The sequence below is a fragment of the Anas acuta genome, chromosome 2, assembly GCF_963932015.1.
Source record: "Anas acuta chromosome 2, bAnaAcu1.1, whole genome shotgun sequence".
In the NCBI taxonomy this organism is placed as follows: Eukaryota; Metazoa; Chordata; class Aves; order Anseriformes; family Anatidae; genus Anas; species Anas acuta.
In genome coordinates, this window is record NC_088980.1 from 91,635,036 (window position 1) to 91,652,228 (window position 17,193).

Consider the following 17,193-nt stretch of genomic DNA (forward strand, 5'->3'; position numbering starts at 1 on the left):
GCCCGTGTGGGATCAGCTGGGGAAGGACGGCATCCCGTGGGAGGGACCCCACGGGGAGCAGGGGCAGGGAGGGACCCTGAGGGAGTCCCTCCCTGCCCCTGAGGGAGGAACTGCAAGGCACCTGTCCAAGCCACGGAACAAAGTCAGCGCTTCCCAGTTGGAGACTGGTGCTCGCCCAGTGACCCAGCAGCTGGAGCGCTTCTGGTTGCTGCTGCTGGGTTCCCGTGAATCAGCCAGGGATAGGAGCTATGAGAACGACTGAAGCGATCTGAAGATACCTGAAAGAAAGAAAAGAGGAGAGAAGAAGACAAGAGGGGAGGGGAGGGAAGGGGAGGGAATAAAAGGAAGGGAGGGGTGGGGAAGGAATTGGAGGGGAGGGGAGGGACAGGGAGGGGAGGGCAGGGCAGGGGAGGGGAGGGGAAGGGAAGGGAAGGGAAGGGAAGGGAAGGGAAGGGAAGGGAAGGGAAGGGAAGGGAAGGGAAGGGAAGATAGTGTAGGGGAGGTATGGGGAGGGTAGGATAGGGTAGTGTAGCATAGCATAGGGAAGTGTAGCATGTTAGAGGGGAGGGGAGCGTAGGAGAGTATAGGGTAGTGTAGGGGAGGGGAGTTTAGGGGAGTGTAGGGTAGGATAGGGGAGGGGAGCGTAGCAGAGTGTAGGGACAGGGAGCATAGGGGAGGGGAGCATAGGGGAGTGGAGAGGAGGGGAGGGGAGGTAGGGAGGGGAGAGGAGGGGAGGGGAGGGGAGGCAAAAGAGGGGAGGGGAAGGGAGGGGAGGGGAGGGAGGCCAAAGAGGGGAGGGGACGGGAGGGGTGTGCTACCATAAATAAAATTGCCACATACATGACATTTTGGATCTGGAGCCAAATCTTTGTGTTGCTGAAGGGATGCAAGACACAGACTCCTGATGGCTCTGGAACAGGAGGCGTTTATTGCCCTTTTTCACTACTACATGTCCTCTCCCCGTAGCCCCACGTGCTGTCCACGCGCCCGAATCTATCCTACAGTTGGTCAGAGACCCTCAGGCACGCGCCTGGAGCCAGCCAGCAATTGCCCACTGCCCAAAGGTCCTCTTTAACACTGTAGCCAATTCTGGATCTCAGCCTTGCTCAAGGTTTTGTTTCTCCCGCTTGTTTCCTCATTACCTCTAATTCAGGGACCTGCAAAACAGCGCGAAGCCACCTGAAAATTCCCTCCCCACACGTTGCCATTCATTCCACAACCTGATTTATCGCTGCCAGCCGCGCCTTGCACAGTGCCATGAAAGGTTGGGCGTGCACAGAGCTGGCTGAGGGTTTTCAGAAAGAACTTTCCTTAGGAACTGCATCAAGACTTTTGCTGGAAGGCAAAAGATCGGCTGATTGATTAACGTAGGGATGGCAGCTGAGCAAGGGAAGCATCTTCCAAACTTCCAAATATTGCCTGTAGACAGAACTACAACTCCTCTGCTCTGCGGTTAGGAGTTTCCGTCACCTGCTTGGGAAGCAGAAGCAGTAACATGGGATTTAGAGGATCCAGCTGAAGCTTCAGTGCCAGTTAGAGGAAACCATCAATTTACGGGGTTTGAAGAGAGTTTGACCGGTTTTCCAAGGAACATGTACTAGTGCTGCATATCTATGCATCTAAATATCTCTACAGCTGGCTTGTATCAGACCTAGAGTGGCCCTCAGGACTAGGGAAGCGGTTGTCCCTCTGTGCTCGGCCCTGGTGAAGCCGCACCTCGAGCACTGTGTTCAGCGAAGACCTCGAGGTGCTGGAGCGTGTGCGGAGAAGGGCTCTGAAGCTTGTGAAGGGTTTCGAGAACAAGTCTGGTGAGGAGCGGCTGAGGGAGCTGGGGTTGTTCAGCCTGGAGAAAAGGAGGCTCAGGGGAGACCTTCCTGTGCTCTACAGGAAGCTGAAAGGAGGCTCCAGAGAGGTGGGGATCGTTCTCTTCTCCCAAGCCCCAAGTGACAAGACAAGAACAAAACCCCTTAGGTTGTACCAGGGGAGGTTTTGGTTGGTTCTTACAAAAAATTTCTTCACTGAAAGAGTTGCTCTGGTGGGTTTACGTGGCAAGGTTTTGGTAGCAGGGGGCCATAGGGGTGGCTTCCGTAAGAAGAATCTAGAAGCTGCCCCACGTTAGAGAAGGGCTCCACTGCTGGCCAGAGCCAAGCCAAGAAACGATGTCGCTTGTTCCTCTGTGAGAGCGTAATTAAGAAAGGAGAAAAAAAATAACAAAAAAAGCTGCTTCCCAGGGAGAAAGAGAGGAGAAGCAGCCCTGCAGCCCCCCAGGGGAGTGCAGCAGGAGGGCAGGAGGTGCTGCAGGCAGGCAGCAGCAGTTCCCCTGCGGGCTGTGCAGGGAGAGGCCCCCGGTGGAGCAGGCTGTCCCCCTGCAGCCCATGGGTCTCCCATGGAGCAGATCTCCACGCTGCAGCCCCCCCGTGGGTGGAGGAGCCCCCGGTGGAGCAGGTGGATGCGGCCTGGAGGAGGCTGCGGCCCACGGAGAGCCCCCGCAGGAGCAGGCCCCGGGCCGCATCTGCAGCCCGTGGAGAGGAGCCCCCGCAGGAGCAGGGGGTCTGGGGGGAGCTGCCGCCCAGCCGTGGGGGACCCGTGCTGGAGCAGTTTGCTCCTGGGGGATGGATGGACGGACCCTGTGGGATGGATTCGGTCTTGAAGAGCCCCCTCTGCCCTTCTCATCCGAGCAAGACACTTGGCACTGCTCCAGAGCCCAAGCTGAGTGAAACCCCTGATACACAGCACAGAACCACTAAATGAGGCAGATACCACGTATTTTTATTTATTTATTTTTTTCCAGCAGCAGCAAGGGAATAAAATGTTCAGCCAGTGCAGCAACACAGAAACAAAAAGGCGGAAGTGCTTAATGCTCATTTGTGGAGTTATACGTCAAATCCTGCAAGAAGGGCATTGCTTGTGGCTTTACATATTCATACTAGAGCAAGAATTCAAGTCAGAGAAGCCTCAACATTTTGATGAGCCTTTGGCAAAAGTGAGCCTTATATCCTCTGAAAGAAAAGACGGTCTAGGAAATGCCCAGAGAACACCACAAAATCAGCTTCACAAATTCCACAGATAGCAAAAATAGCTATAAAGATTATAATCTACTCAGGGTATAATTTGGAGGAAATAAATTCCACTTGTTATCTGCTGGCATAGAAGAAGCATCTCGTTTTCTTCCATAAAGCAATAGCATTACTTTTATTTTTACAATTTTAGCTTTAGAAAAAAAGGTTATAGTTACTATAGCACCATCTTTTCTTTCATGTTACTTACAATCAGCAATTTTGATGCTTCATTTTAAAACCTTGTATCATAAAATTCAGCATCTCAGTCTTGTCTGAAACTATTGCAATGCATTTCAGATTCTTAAAATACAGAAATAACTATACATTCAAAATAAAGACATTATATACATAACATATTGATACTGTGATAAGATTTTAATCACTTCAGATGCATTTGGTGTTTTCCCTTTCAATTTCAGAAGCTAGGTGAAAGAACACAAGTTGTCCTGCATTCCACACCAAAGAGCAGAACACAAATTGGAGAAGCTTGTAGGCAACATTTTTGATTAACTGATAGTTACAATGGTATTTTGATTTGCCTGTGCTATGCTTATGTACACTAACCCTCTTTGGGAGAGACCTGCAAGTTGGATGTAAGCTACTAGTATGAGCGAATAGCAGGAGGAACAGTCGAGCAGTCTTCTTCATTCAAAGTTTTGTCAATTACAGGTCTGTATTTCAAGGAAACCTAGAACAAAAAAAAAAAGAACAGAAAAAAAAAATAAGACAAAACTTGTATCTAAACATGACACCCTAGCTACAGGTTGTAGCTGTTGACTGTAACTGTTATTCAGTTGTTGACTGAATAACATGGATAACTGAATGGCTTGATTGATGTTAAGCTGTTTTCCCATTATTCATTTCATGCTGTAGTAGATGAACAATTGGTAGCCTACAAGAAACATTTACATTCCACCCAGTTACCACCAGATGAATTTATTAAAATCAACAGTTTTTATTAGAAGTGGTACTGAATGGAATGAATGGTACCAGAAGACTACTCCCTTGAAAAGGATGTTATCAACAGCTGTCCTCAAGCATCTGACTTGACTTACCTTCCCAGACTTGACATCCACATACGAAAGGGTGTGCTTTCTCCAGTGCTCTTCAAATGGCTTGCGCTGTTGGCCTTGGAGTGGCTTGGAATAGTCAAACTCATCTATCCGTACCTAGGGAGACGATTACGTCAGTATAGACCAGAAACTGGCATCTGTAAATCACCTCATTAGTTTATTAATGTTTTAAAGATTAAACATTATTAGTTTAATTGCAGTTACAACTGTAATACATGTCTCCTAATAGCCAGCAAGCTTTACGTTGACACTGACTGTATCAAAGTTCCAAGTCCTTGTTAAACTTCAGCACTTAAGATAACGTTTCTTGCAGAGAATGGCTATTCTGCCTTAATTAGGTCATGAATGTCTACACAGGTTTTATTATGCCCCTGCTTTCACCTCTCTAATAATTACAATGAATTCATGGAACTACTCTTCTCTTAAGATCATTACCCATCATTGCACGCACTGGTCATTTTATAAATAATAAATAGAGCAGGGCAGATGAGACCACCATAAGCCTTAATTTCTTGAAAGTCTTCAAAGCCTTGAGTTAAGATGTATACATCATTCATCCAGGTCACGTAACAAGCAATGCAATGCCCAGGTCACAGAAAATGCATACCTTATAGTCCTCCCTGGCATGAGCACCCCGGGACTCCTTGCGAGCCTCAGCACCATAAATGGTTTGTAGAGCACAAAGCATCAGGTTTTGCAGTTCCAGGGTCTCCACCAAGTCAGTGTTCCACACAATACCTAGTCAAATATTTAATTAATATGGAAGGTGTTCTATGAAGAAATTATTTCTTAATTTACTTCTATCTTAGTGCTGGTACTTAGAATTAAAGTAGGGTGGAAACCTGCTAGTTATACAAAGTTCTCCTTCCTTAAGTATCTCCAAGGCAGAAGCCAAGTTCCATACAGGAACATACCTTCATTTTAATTCCTACATTCTAAGCTATCACAACACTTCCTTTCTTGATGCTTGGTAGAGGTATCAAAGAAAGCCAGTTCAATTTCAGTATTTGAATAAATGTCTAAGAGCAGATGGAGAGAAACACACAACTGGAGTGGAGAAAGGGTACACCGTAAGTTGCACTTAATTAAACAAGTCCTCCTAAGATACACCGCAAGACAGTATCTGTATGCAGAGCTAAAATAAAAACAAACCTGAGTATTCAGCCTAAAAATAAAGTCTTACCACATTTTGACAACAGACTGGCCTTTTCAGAAGTTATTTACAAAGTTCCTCTTAGCATTTGAGCAACTTCACATCACTCTCTGAGACAACAGTAGCACTTACAGAATTAACTCTGATTTCAGTGTCTACTTCTTTAAAAGAGTATACAAATAGAAAATGTTTAATAAAATCAAACATGCTCATTACTGTGTTTAGGAATTAGGGTTCTATAAAATATTTCTGAAGATTCAAAATGGCCAAGCTTTAAAAAAAGGAAAAAACAGAAGATCTAAGAATAAAAAAAACATTTTTCCCAGCACATACTCTGACCAAGGTATACTCTTTGCTATCAAATTACCTCTGTCAAATGTCTTTAGGTGAGCCAGATCACTATAAATCTGGCTAAGTTTTTCACAGCCCTCTTGTAGTACAGAGCCAGTACGAAACACAGCTGCATGGCTTTGCATTGTCTGCAAGACAGTAAAAACAAATTAGTCTCATATGCCATATGGGCATAACATCCTGCATAACTTCATTAGCTTCAGCAAAGCTGCTGACTTCTGGTCTGCAGCGTGAAGAACAAGAAATAACATTCTGTTCACCTCAAACAGAGGAAAATCCATCCTACTATGCAGCATATAACAGAAGCTTCTCCCCCCCTTATTGCTGAGGACTTCACCAAGCTTACCTTCTGCATGTTAAGTCGCACTTCTGAAGTTCTTATGGTTCCATTAGCAAATCTTAATTTGTCAAGATTAGCAACTGATGCTTCACCAGCATCTGGTTTAATGGAAGGAACTGGCTCTCCTATTAAGGAAAAATTCAGTAAGTTTAGTAAGCAACTTTTTCTGGCAGATTCATAAAGTAGTAACTACTGTGACTCAGATCTGAGTAAAACAGTAATTTCTTTGTCTGAGATACAGGTTTACTGTAACTTTCCTGAACCCTCACCAGAAGCATCCATAATACTTAAAGTTCTCAGTAATATATGTAAATCACATTCTTTCCTGTGATAGTTGGTTAGGAACCTAGCCAGTACATCTGGCTAAGTTCTGCTCTTAATTCCATAAAAACTGTACTTTGATACAAATTATCCTAAATTTCTCACTGCCTGTGGCTCCTCACCACTTTCTCTTACACTTCCCTCGTCTCCTCATCCCCAAACCTCTCACCTTCTCTTGGCCCCATTAAGAGCTCTGTACCTTTTCACCAATACAGAAATCTATGTTGCTGGGTAACAAGCATGGCTAAGCCAGCCACACAGCTCCTCAAAACCACACTTCATCTCTCATGTAGCCTTACATTCAGACTACTTAAAAACCTTCCCACAACTTCAAACTCAGAGGAACCACAGAAAAGACTGGTCTGAGTACAAATGTTTGCACTAACTGAGAGCAAAAAGCACCGGTAAACCTAAACTGATTCCATCACATACCACTATTTCATACACTTTTTTTTTTTCAGTCCAAGTCTGTACAGTCTTATTCATTTGGACACCAAGTTATGAGAAGACAAGTAACTACTGGAATTCAGTTGCTCTTGCAATATAACTGACTCTAATGAGTGGTGGTGGTGGTGTTTTGTTTGTTTTAAGACCAGATTATTTAAGAAATAACATACAGCAGTGATAATCCATTTATAGTGGATGAGATGTTACAACTTTTTATATTTATTTCTTCTATTACTTGCACATGCAGTCCACCTTATAAATCAACAAGGTGGCAATAAAATGCACTATATGAAAGAACTAAGTGTAAAACAAACTACACTGATGTAGAGGATGCAGTGCAGGACATAGGGAAGTCAAGTCTTCACAGTCAATATTCTGTTTTGCCGTTTGTGAAAAATTTCAACTGCTTTTGCCAACAGCAAAACTGAGTACTGGTTTTAAGTTGATCAGCTTACAAAGCAAGTCTTAATGACAAGCAGTTGCTCCGTTAAGAACCCGTATATTAGAAGCATAAACACAAATTCCTGCATTTCCTAACAAATAATAGTCTAGGTCTAGTGTTCTTAATTTGAAGTAGATACCAACAACTCTCTGTTGCACAGAAATAAGATCATAAGCATAAACATCTGCATAAGAGTGAGACAAACTGTGAGTCTTACCAGGCTTGCACGTTTCTGCAATTGTAAGGGCACAAGCACGGCCAAAGACCACCAAATCCAGAAGGGAGTTTGCTCCGAGTCTGTTTGCACCATGGACAGACGCAGATGCTGCTTCCCCACAGGCATATAGGCCAGGTACCACTTTATCCTCACCATTCACATGTGTAATCACCTAACAATTCAGATAGTTGATTAATACTCTTTTATTAAACAGTTTTTAAGAATGCAAGCCTCCTTATTTTTAAAATGCCACGTGCAAGTAGGAATGAAACAAAACCACATGAACTTTTCCCCAACCCTAAAACTGCAAATACCTTAGTTTTAAAGGGTAAGCAATAAATATAGCTAGCACTAAAACTTAAGATTTCTTTAGGTCATATTTAAGAAACAGAACCGTGTAATAGTTCACAATTCTGCAGCAAGTCAGAAAAGCACAGGAAGCAAATCTGATCTGCATGCATTTCCAAGGAAAGATATGCATAAAAAAATAAGTAGAATACGCTGAACCAGAAAAAAAAAATCAGCTGACACTATCAAATTGGCATAAATTAGTATGAGTTGAACAAATCTGTTTTAGTGTAATGATTATATGAGGTACAGTGAATTAAATATTGTAACAGAGTACTAGCTTGATTCCTGTTCAACTGTAGCTTATCCTCAAACCAATAGCCAGAATCATTAACAGATGCAACAGGAACTGTAAACTTCACTTTAAAAGTTTCCCAGAGCTCCCAGATGGACTGGAACATGGTTCTCAAGTCATTCACAAAAACAAACTGGGTTGTGTGTTTTAATCATCAGTATTTAGTTAATGTCATTCAGCACCCTTACATTTATATTTGGATAATTGCTTCCTATTGCTAGATGAAAAAATACCTGAAGCAATCTGCATGACTGACCTGTCCTTTGTAGTTCGTAGGAATACCACCCATATTATAATGCACAGTGGGCAGAACAGGAATAGGCTCTTTAGTGACATCGACTCCAGCAAATATCATAGCTGTTTCTGAAATTCCTGGGAGACGAGTTGCCAGCTGCTGTGGTGGTAAATGATGCAGCTGCAAATACACGTGGTCTTTTTCAGGGCCACAGCCCCTATCAAAATAAAAAACAGGAGTATCAACAGTGGATCACACAACAGAAGTTTTTGCAAAAGTCAGTAATTTTTCTAAGCTACTTTGTTTCACTTGTGATTACCTTCCCAAAAATGAAAATTTAAAATTCATCTCTGACAAAAATACTATCTAACATATGTGAAAAAACTATTGAACGTGGCAGAATTTAAGCGCATTCTTCTCCTCCCAGCTTTCCTTTTAAAATTATCCGCAGTATTTAAGGCTTTAAACAACCTTATCTCCACAGAAAGATGTAAAACCTTACGATAATTGAGCAACTGTCTCTAGACACAAGGAATTCAAACAGGAAACTCATAACACCTTCTGTTCCCCTCTAAGGGACGTTAGGAAGTAACAAGCAACATTTTTGCCTGAAATGCAGTGTTCAGCTAACAGTTAAAGCTCTATCTCATTAATTATCCGGTGCTTAACAAATGAACTACCATATTGCATATAACCTAATACAATTAAGCATTCATTCTGCAGCTTCATTAGAAGTATTTAACTAACCTTCCTTCCCGTATCTCTATGGTCATAGAACGAGACACGACATCCCTGGAAGCCAGATCTTTAGCAACAGGTGCGTATCTCTCCATGAATCTTTCACCTTGGCTGTTAATGAGAATACCTCCCTCTCCACGACACCCTTCTGTTATAAGGCAGCCAGCCCCATAGATACCTGCAAAGAAGGAAAACCATCACATGAAACGTTCTCAAGCCAAATTCCTAACCAACACAGCCAGGACTGCAGAAGCAAAGTCTACTTTTAAACAACAAAAATAAGTCACAGGGCTAAATTTAATTCTATCCTGATATGAGAAATGAGTGCTGTTACTCCTTTCAAGCATTCTTCCTGGAAGATGAGCAAGTTCATCTGGAACACCCACGGTATCTAAAACATTACAACGAGAAGAGAACTACACCCACCAATACACAAGGAGATTCAGCAATTACTTTGTTCAAGATTCCAAAGTAAACCAGAAACTGATTATCTCAAGGTCAATCTGCTCATTTCTGCGGCCTCTTTTCCTGTGCTAAGGCAGTGCAGGATGGCTTCAAGTTGTGTGGAACATAAAGGCTTACTGAGTATGGCCTTCCTTCTCCAAAGGAAAAGTCTATCCATTAGTCTTCAGCGTTGGTTCATCATAGAAAATAAGAATGCTGATGAAGCATTTGCTTATTCCATAACTTTCAACATAATTATCAGACAATTAAGCTTCTCTGACCAGAAAAAAAAAAACTTAGTTGTGTCAAATGAACACTGCATCTCTTAAGATTAACAAATATAATGTTGTAAAAGTAAACTGTTCAAAATGTTCACCATTTATCTCAAGTTAAAACTCAGCATCTATTTAGCTACAAAAAAAACAACTTTTTTTTTTTAGTCTGTGACCACGTTTATCCACAGTTTAGATACTGATCCTGCGCTATAAAACATAATAAAATGTCTAAAATATATACCTTTACTTCAACTACTCAATTTTCACAAAAGATTCTAGTGTGCAACTTCCTAACATTTCAATCTATCCTACTGCTCCTGTATCCAATATCAAACATTGGATATACCCTTTAATATTTTAAGCACAAGAGAAAACAAGTTTCAGAGGTGAAGGAGTTCCAACTAGGAATTTGTCAAGTCTTTTAGTATTGTAACAGCAACACCTTTATATTTAACTGGTATTACATCAGCTTAGACCTTTCTCATATATTATAATAGTTGTAGTCGCAGATTTATATTCTGCAGCAGCTGCAGACAAGTCTGAACACCCACCAGAGGCATCTAATAAAGCAATTAGGCATCGCAAGAAAATGCAAACTGACAAGCTCATTCTAAAACCACAAAAATTCTTCTCATCATATTAAAAACAATGTTGCAAGTGTTATTTCATACTCTGTTAATCATATTCCATACCTGTAGGGTGAAACTGTACGAACTCCAAGTCCTGGCAAGGAAGGCCAGCTCGTGTGACCATAGCAGTGCCATCACCTGTACTTGTATGAGCTGATGTGCAACTGAAATAAGTGCGGCCATACCCTCTAAAGAAAACACAGAGTTAACAAAATTAGCAAGACAAAGCAAATAAAAATAAGAAAAAAAAAACAAAAAAAAACCCACACACATCCAAACCTATACTCAGCTACACTGTTTGCACAAATATGGAACTAGAAAGAGTGTTAACCAGCAAGATGTTGGACTTTTGCCATGTCCTGTACTAAGTTCAACCAAAACCAAACCAAATTGGCATTGCCCCATTACACATATCCGAAAAATGACTAGTGGAAGAAGGCCCAAGAAAAAGACCACTTCAAAGCAGAATAGTTAGGTTAGTAACAAACTTTTTTGCCAGAAAGAAAGTCACTTCAGAATGTTCTCTCAATTCAGTTCCATTAGACTCTAAGTGAACTATTATGTGCAGTTTTAGCAAAAATAGCTTGTAACAATAGCTTATATAATCAATATATCCCCTGATTGGATATGCTTACATTTCAAAAACCTGTATAAAATTCACAGTCACTAATAGCAAATTTTTAAGCCTGGAAGCTAACCGGTTTGCTTTAATGTTATTGAGCACTGCCAACGCTCCAAGTTTCAGGACAAACTCTCAGAAGAGATATTAACCTACTTATTGTACGTAGCTCAAGGAACTTTGGTATGAACACAGCCTTGGCTTTCATAAAACCATACTGCAACTGGCAAACTTAGTATTTTTCTATGCAATATGTTTCTAAACATATCTATCCTACTGAAACAGATGGGATAAAATAATCACAAGTCTAATCCATATATTCTAATACACATAAAAATTTCTGCAACTTCTAATGTAAAGTTACACTAAACATCTAATAATTTCACCTTACAACAGTTAGACTTGCAGTTTTATCACTGATTTAAGTTCTCACTAATCTTAAAAAAGGTGATTCCTACAGGAAACTCCGAACACTACAGATGCATACACACCTTGGTAGCACTGCAACGTCTGCTTTAAATAGCATGCTTTAGAAGTCTAAGATACTGTGGATATACATACAAAATGCTCTTACACATTTCAGCGCCATGTCATTGTCCTAGAATTTGAAGCTAGACCTCATACTTAATTTACACTTGAACACAAAGGTAATAGATTTTTTTTTCTTAAGAAATGACTGAATTTGTAGTTGTATTGCTTTTGATTAAAGGGAGAGAGGGGGGAGAGGGGTAAAAACAATTATATTTTTCAAGTCAACATGTCTCCTCCACACTACAGAGTAAGACACGTGTAAAAGACACCCAGCCCTCCAACTAGCAGCACTCTCAATTTTCCATCTTTTATCACAAACATTACATCACATTACCCAGTGGCAATGACAGTGTTCTTTGCTCTAAAACGATGTATAGAACCATCTTCTATGCAAAGGGCAATAACACCACGACACTCTCCATTTTCCATGAGCAGGTCCAAGGCAAAATATTCAACAAAGTAGCTGGTATCATATCTTAGAGACTAGAGGAAAATAAAAAAACATATCTTAGAGACTAGAGGAAAATAAAAAAAAAAAAAAAAAAAAAACAATTTTAATGATTAAAAAACCACAAACTTAAGTAACTACTCTTCAAAACTGTCTATGCATATAGGCTGCATAAGGAAAAGAAAAATACAACCTTCCATTGATTCTTAAGGAAGCCAGTTTCCCTAGAAATCTCTATAAACATTTGCTAACAAATCTAATCCAGCTCAAAGAGATACACACGCACGGTTACCAAACCGCTGAATTCTGAGAAGGCATAGCTAGAGAGCAAGAGGCATTCTTTCACCCTATGTTTGGCAACACTTGAGTCAGCCGCAGAGCTTGACACATGTACAAGCACGTATCACCAGGTCTGCCTCTGAGAAGCAGAAGCCATCCCCAGAAGCCAAGTATATAAACAGAACCAGCAGGCGTCATCAAGCCAAATGTATTCTTTTGTGCCCTCGAGGATCAGATTTGTGTCTGGCAGCACTGATCATTTCTATTGCAGCAACAAGTCTAGTATTAACCTGAAGGACAGTAATTAGCTAACTACTAAGTAAATGAAAAGCATTAGCTATTAGGTACCTAATTTTGGGTTTTAAGTAGCTTACTGCCATTTAAAAAGAACCAAATCTTTTGTAGCTATGCTTTGTAGAACTGACAGGACCAGATGCTGAAACTAGTTATTTACTTGCCATAGAGAAAGCTCAGGAGGGCATTGGAGCCCTTTACAACATTTATAGCTCATTCCTCCATGCTCCCTCCTTTTAGATGAGTAACAAAAAATGCTGTCTGGTACCTTTTATCAGAGTTCCCCAAAGCCATGATGTCAACTTTTTTAGAGGATGGAAAAAGAAAAAAGAGATTTGGGAAAGCTTAGATAAATATTGTCTGGGTCTAGTTAACTGGTGCAGAAGCTGTAACAATAAAAACTACTTCAGACCACAAAGCTAACAGTGTATGCTATTTAACATCCACTGCCTTCAGGACAACCATTATAAACACGATCTCCACAATCTTTCAATATATTCCAATTTCCATGTACTCCTGCCAAAAAAGCAAGCATCATCGAGGTGGCATCCTTCCACAGTGACACAAAAAGGAAGGAAATCCAGAATTGGTATCACTCGTTCTCTCAGATTCCTCCCTGATATGCATGCAAGTCATTTTGTTTCTTTCTTCCAGTGTCAGAAGATATCATTGACTGCAAATAAAAAGACAAGTTCTACTTCACAGCTTCTTACCCTGCCATACAGAGTATGCAACAGCGAGTGCCCTGTCCGGTCTGCAACACAGCAGCACCTGTGGGCCTGTCCTCCTTTTCCAAACTGAAGGCTCTGTCCACCAAATGCACGTTGGTAGATTTTTCCTTCTTCTGTTCTACTGAATGGCATCCCGTAATTCTCCAGCTGTTGAACCCAAATACAAGCATCAGGAATAGTGCATAATAAACAGGAAATTACCATGTTCCTTGTAAGATCTCTTTGGGGGCTACCCTATCGTGAATGAATTGAGTTGAAATCAGGGCCAGTGAACCTCACCTCTATCACGGCAGCCGGGGCTTGCTCCGTCATGTAGTGTATGGCATCCTGGTCACCCAGCCAGTCGGAGCCTTTCACTGTATCGTAGAAATGCCACCTCCAGTTATCGTCCTCCATGTTTCCCAGAGCTGCATTGATCCCTCCCTGAAAATGAAAACACATTTTCCTAGAACTGTATCAGTGAAGCAAAGCTTTAGTAGGTTTTCCTCATTTGTATTAGAATCTTTTACCGTTTACTGTATTGCTTGTTTGTAGAGCCATAAAGTCAGATATCACATGGTTGTAAAAAAACTGTGCAATTTATCAATTTCACAATGGCCTGTACCTAACTGTGTTTTGTATAACACAACGGCTTGCAAAGTTACAAAGAATGCAATGGAGAAGAATTGAACAGAAGCTGAACATACATATTTAGTTGAAACAATTTGGGAGGGCTACATAATATGTACAGTGGAAGTGTGGCCCTGGCACGTCATGTTCATGTGCATATCCTGATCTCCCAGCTCTTACAGTGCCTTTTTTTTTTTTAAAAAATTTTATTTTTTCCCACATTTGTTCTACCTCATTTCTCACCTGTGCAGCAACAGTATGAGACCTGGTGGGGAACAGCTTTGTAACGCACGCCGTGTTAAAGCCAGCCTCTGACAAACCAAATGCAGCCCGCAGGCCTGCTCCTCCCGCACCCACAACAACCGCATCGAACTCATGGTCCACTACTGGATACTGCGTGGAAATCTAGAAAAAAACAAATCAGTTTGTTATGGTCACAACTATGCAAGCTAAGCCAAACTGTGTAGACACAAGCAATGTATTTCAGCTAGACAATCTCATTACTGAACAACCCTCCACCAAAGCCAAGCACCGGACACAACACGGAAAGCTGTCCCTGACAGCATCTCTCTGAAGCACTGACCTGTTAGTTAAGATACAGAAAAGTGTGAACATACCGAATCAGAAACCTTCGTAGAAGCGTGTTTCTTTCCATAGACTGTGAAGTGCAAGTTGCGTGCAAGAGTCTGGCACGCCGCTGGCCACTGTGGGAAGAAATCAGGACAACTGTTGTAGACCAAATGTTTCCACAAGAAAGATTTCCAGTGTTCTCAACTACTCCACCTTTACAATAACCATTTACTCGCCACTGATTCACAAAAATTACCTCAACGTACTTTAGAGTTACATGTAGGGAAGTTTGAGCTTTCCTTCACCCATAACTAGGAAAAACAACAGTTCTGACGGGATGAGGGACAGAGCTGCAAGTACCAGAAACTCACAGCCTAACCATTCACTTCACTCTAACCAACCAGTCTCCCGGAGCTCTCTGAGGCTGCACTGGCAGAAGTTTGTTTGCAACTCATACCCTACATTATTCCACTCTTCTTATGTAAGCAAGGATGAAGACAGCTTTACAAGAACCACAGGAACTACTGTAAAATACCTGTCTTAGGTCAAAAAATGCTCAGAATTTGATTTCAGGTGCTTAAGAACAGAGAAGAATTAAAAAAGAAAAAAAGGTGGGGAATGCTGTTCCATATCATCATTGCTTCAAAAGGCAGATATATTTTTCTTGCTTTCATTCTCTATTAAGTAGTAGGCAATGTAGAACAATTTATTCTCTTCTGATTGAAGCACCGGGGCACTGTTTTCTGTTTCTGTAGGGTTATTCTCTCTCCCCAAAGACAGAAAAAACACCTCCACCTACCCAATATCCAGTCCTGGTTTTGATAGGTTAAAACAACCGGAGTGTTAGTCTCCACAGTACAAATCAGCAATTTCTTGGAATTTAGTATTCCTTCTCTACACTATTCAGAAAAATGCATCTAATTGAGCATGCACTGATTGATTAGAACAGCAGGACAGTCATACCAGTAACCTGCGCAGTGATATCATCACTCCTCCATTTGAAATACCACTCTGTTGCATTTTTGGATTGTATTTGTCTTTTCCAGCAACTGTTACAGCTATGGTTTAATCACCTTACAACATGCTAACAAGCCGGGCTTCTCTGGAACTTCCCAATACCCATCTCTTCCCTACCCCTGAAATGACTGACCTACGTAACCCTTTCCTTGATCTAGAGTTGTCATCTCCCATAGTTTCTTCAAAATTATCTTCTTGCACAACAGCGAATCTGATGCGTCATCATACTTGCTAACACACTTCTTCTGTTATTTTTTGTTTTGTTGTTTTTTTTTTTTAAACAGACGAAAGATTTAGGTAAGATCATTACAGAAGATCGGTATTAAAACTATTTCCAAGGAATTCTGCTAGCACCCCCTTCTCAGCAGGGATTCCCCTCCCTTTTCCCTTGCTCTGTTATCACACCCTGGGGCAATTCCATGTCCATCTTCCCGTGTTAAGTCACCTTCATTAACACTGCATGAACAGCATTGGGTTAAGCAATCTGCTGGCAGTCAGATGAAACAGAAGTACCAAATGTAATTTATCTGCAAGGCAACTCACTCAACCGTTTCACATCACGCTAAAATAGGGTGTCCTCCATATAGAGGAAGTGCTTCCAAAGAAAGCGTGAGATCAGCTGAGGTTTAGACTAGCACAACTCCAACTGACACGATGGGCTACAAGATTTGGCAGCCACGCGTTCCCTACAATATACCACTGCTTGTTTCTGAAACGTCCCAATAGTAGCACAGCTCCTGTTACTGCCATAAGTTATTTCTTGGGGGTGAACAACACACTTGGTTAGTTAGCAATGGAAATCTTTGCTGTGTGTAAAGACAGCACGCAAACAACAGGTTTGTGCATGCTTAGCGCCGCTTAGAGAAAGCATAAACTGCGGTTATGCCCTAAAGCATGGAAAGGAGTTGGCCTACTTTTCCTGAGTAAACAAAGCAAACAGCCTGCTACAATAACACCCAGGGAGAGTCTTGCCACAACGCTTTGCACTTAATTTTGTTTTTTAAAGGAAAATGTTTGTTTTCTGAAGTTGGTTAAGTTTTGAAAGACGTGTTTCAGCAGAGGATCCTAGAAACATATATTAAAAAAAAAAAGAAAAGAAAAAACACACATTTCTAGTGGATTCTTGTCCATATATTGGCTTTTGCTAAGGAGAAGCTTTAGAAAGAATACAGACGCTCTTCCAGCCTTTCTCTCTAGGCCAGGGCCGGCTGCAGCCCTGCCCGCAGCTCTCATTTCTCCATTTCTCCTCAGGGATCCGTGCCCCTCCCGCTGCCCCAACGCCTCCCGGCCCCCGCAGGCCCCTCAAGGGCGGCCCCTGGGGAGCTCGCTGAGGGCTCCCGGCCCCGGGGCTGACCCGCCAAGGTCACGGTGCGGCCCTCGGGGCGGCAGGGCCGGGAGGGGAGGGGAGGGGAGGGGAGGGGAGGGCCGGGCCCGGACTCACCGCCCTCGCCGCCGGCCGCAGCCACCGCCTGGCGCAGCCCCGCGCCGCCACCACCGCCGCCGCCATTTCGCAGGGAGCCCGCAGCGCGCATGCGCGGGGCCGCCGCTGCCACCGGCGCCGTTATCCGGTGAGGGCCCCGGAGGGAGAAACCAAGTGTGTTTGTAGGGGGGGGAGAAACGGGGAAACGTGGGGTGTTCGCGGGTACGCAGTGCGGAGTCACCCCAAACCTTCCTCCCCATACACACAATGAGAGAGGGCAGGGATGCAGCCAGACTCCCGGCAGCGCT

The 17,193-nt window shown here is 42.5% G+C and overlaps 1 protein-coding gene across 1 annotated transcript; it reads right to left on the reverse strand.

Annotated features, from left to right (window-relative positions):
* Positions 1-2,748: 2,748 nt before the first annotated feature.
* SDHA (succinate dehydrogenase complex flavoprotein subunit A) lies at positions 2,749-17,067 on the reverse strand. The gene is made up of 15 exons (XM_068671209.1): positions 16,907-17,067; positions 14,496-14,582; positions 14,122-14,283; positions 13,549-13,692; positions 13,252-13,416; positions 11,852-12,000; positions 10,431-10,555; positions 9,029-9,197; positions 8,303-8,498; positions 7,404-7,575; positions 5,983-6,101; positions 5,653-5,764; positions 4,740-4,870; positions 4,115-4,228; positions 2,749-3,747 (listed from the first exon to the last, which is right to left on the reverse strand). Exons 1-15 carry the CDS (start codon positions 16,970-16,972, stop codon positions 3,661-3,663), a joined length of 1,998 nt encoding a protein of 665 aa, XP_068527310.1. The 5' UTR covers positions 16,973-17,067; the 3' UTR covers positions 2,749-3,660.
* Positions 17,068-17,193: the final 126 nt, after the last annotated feature.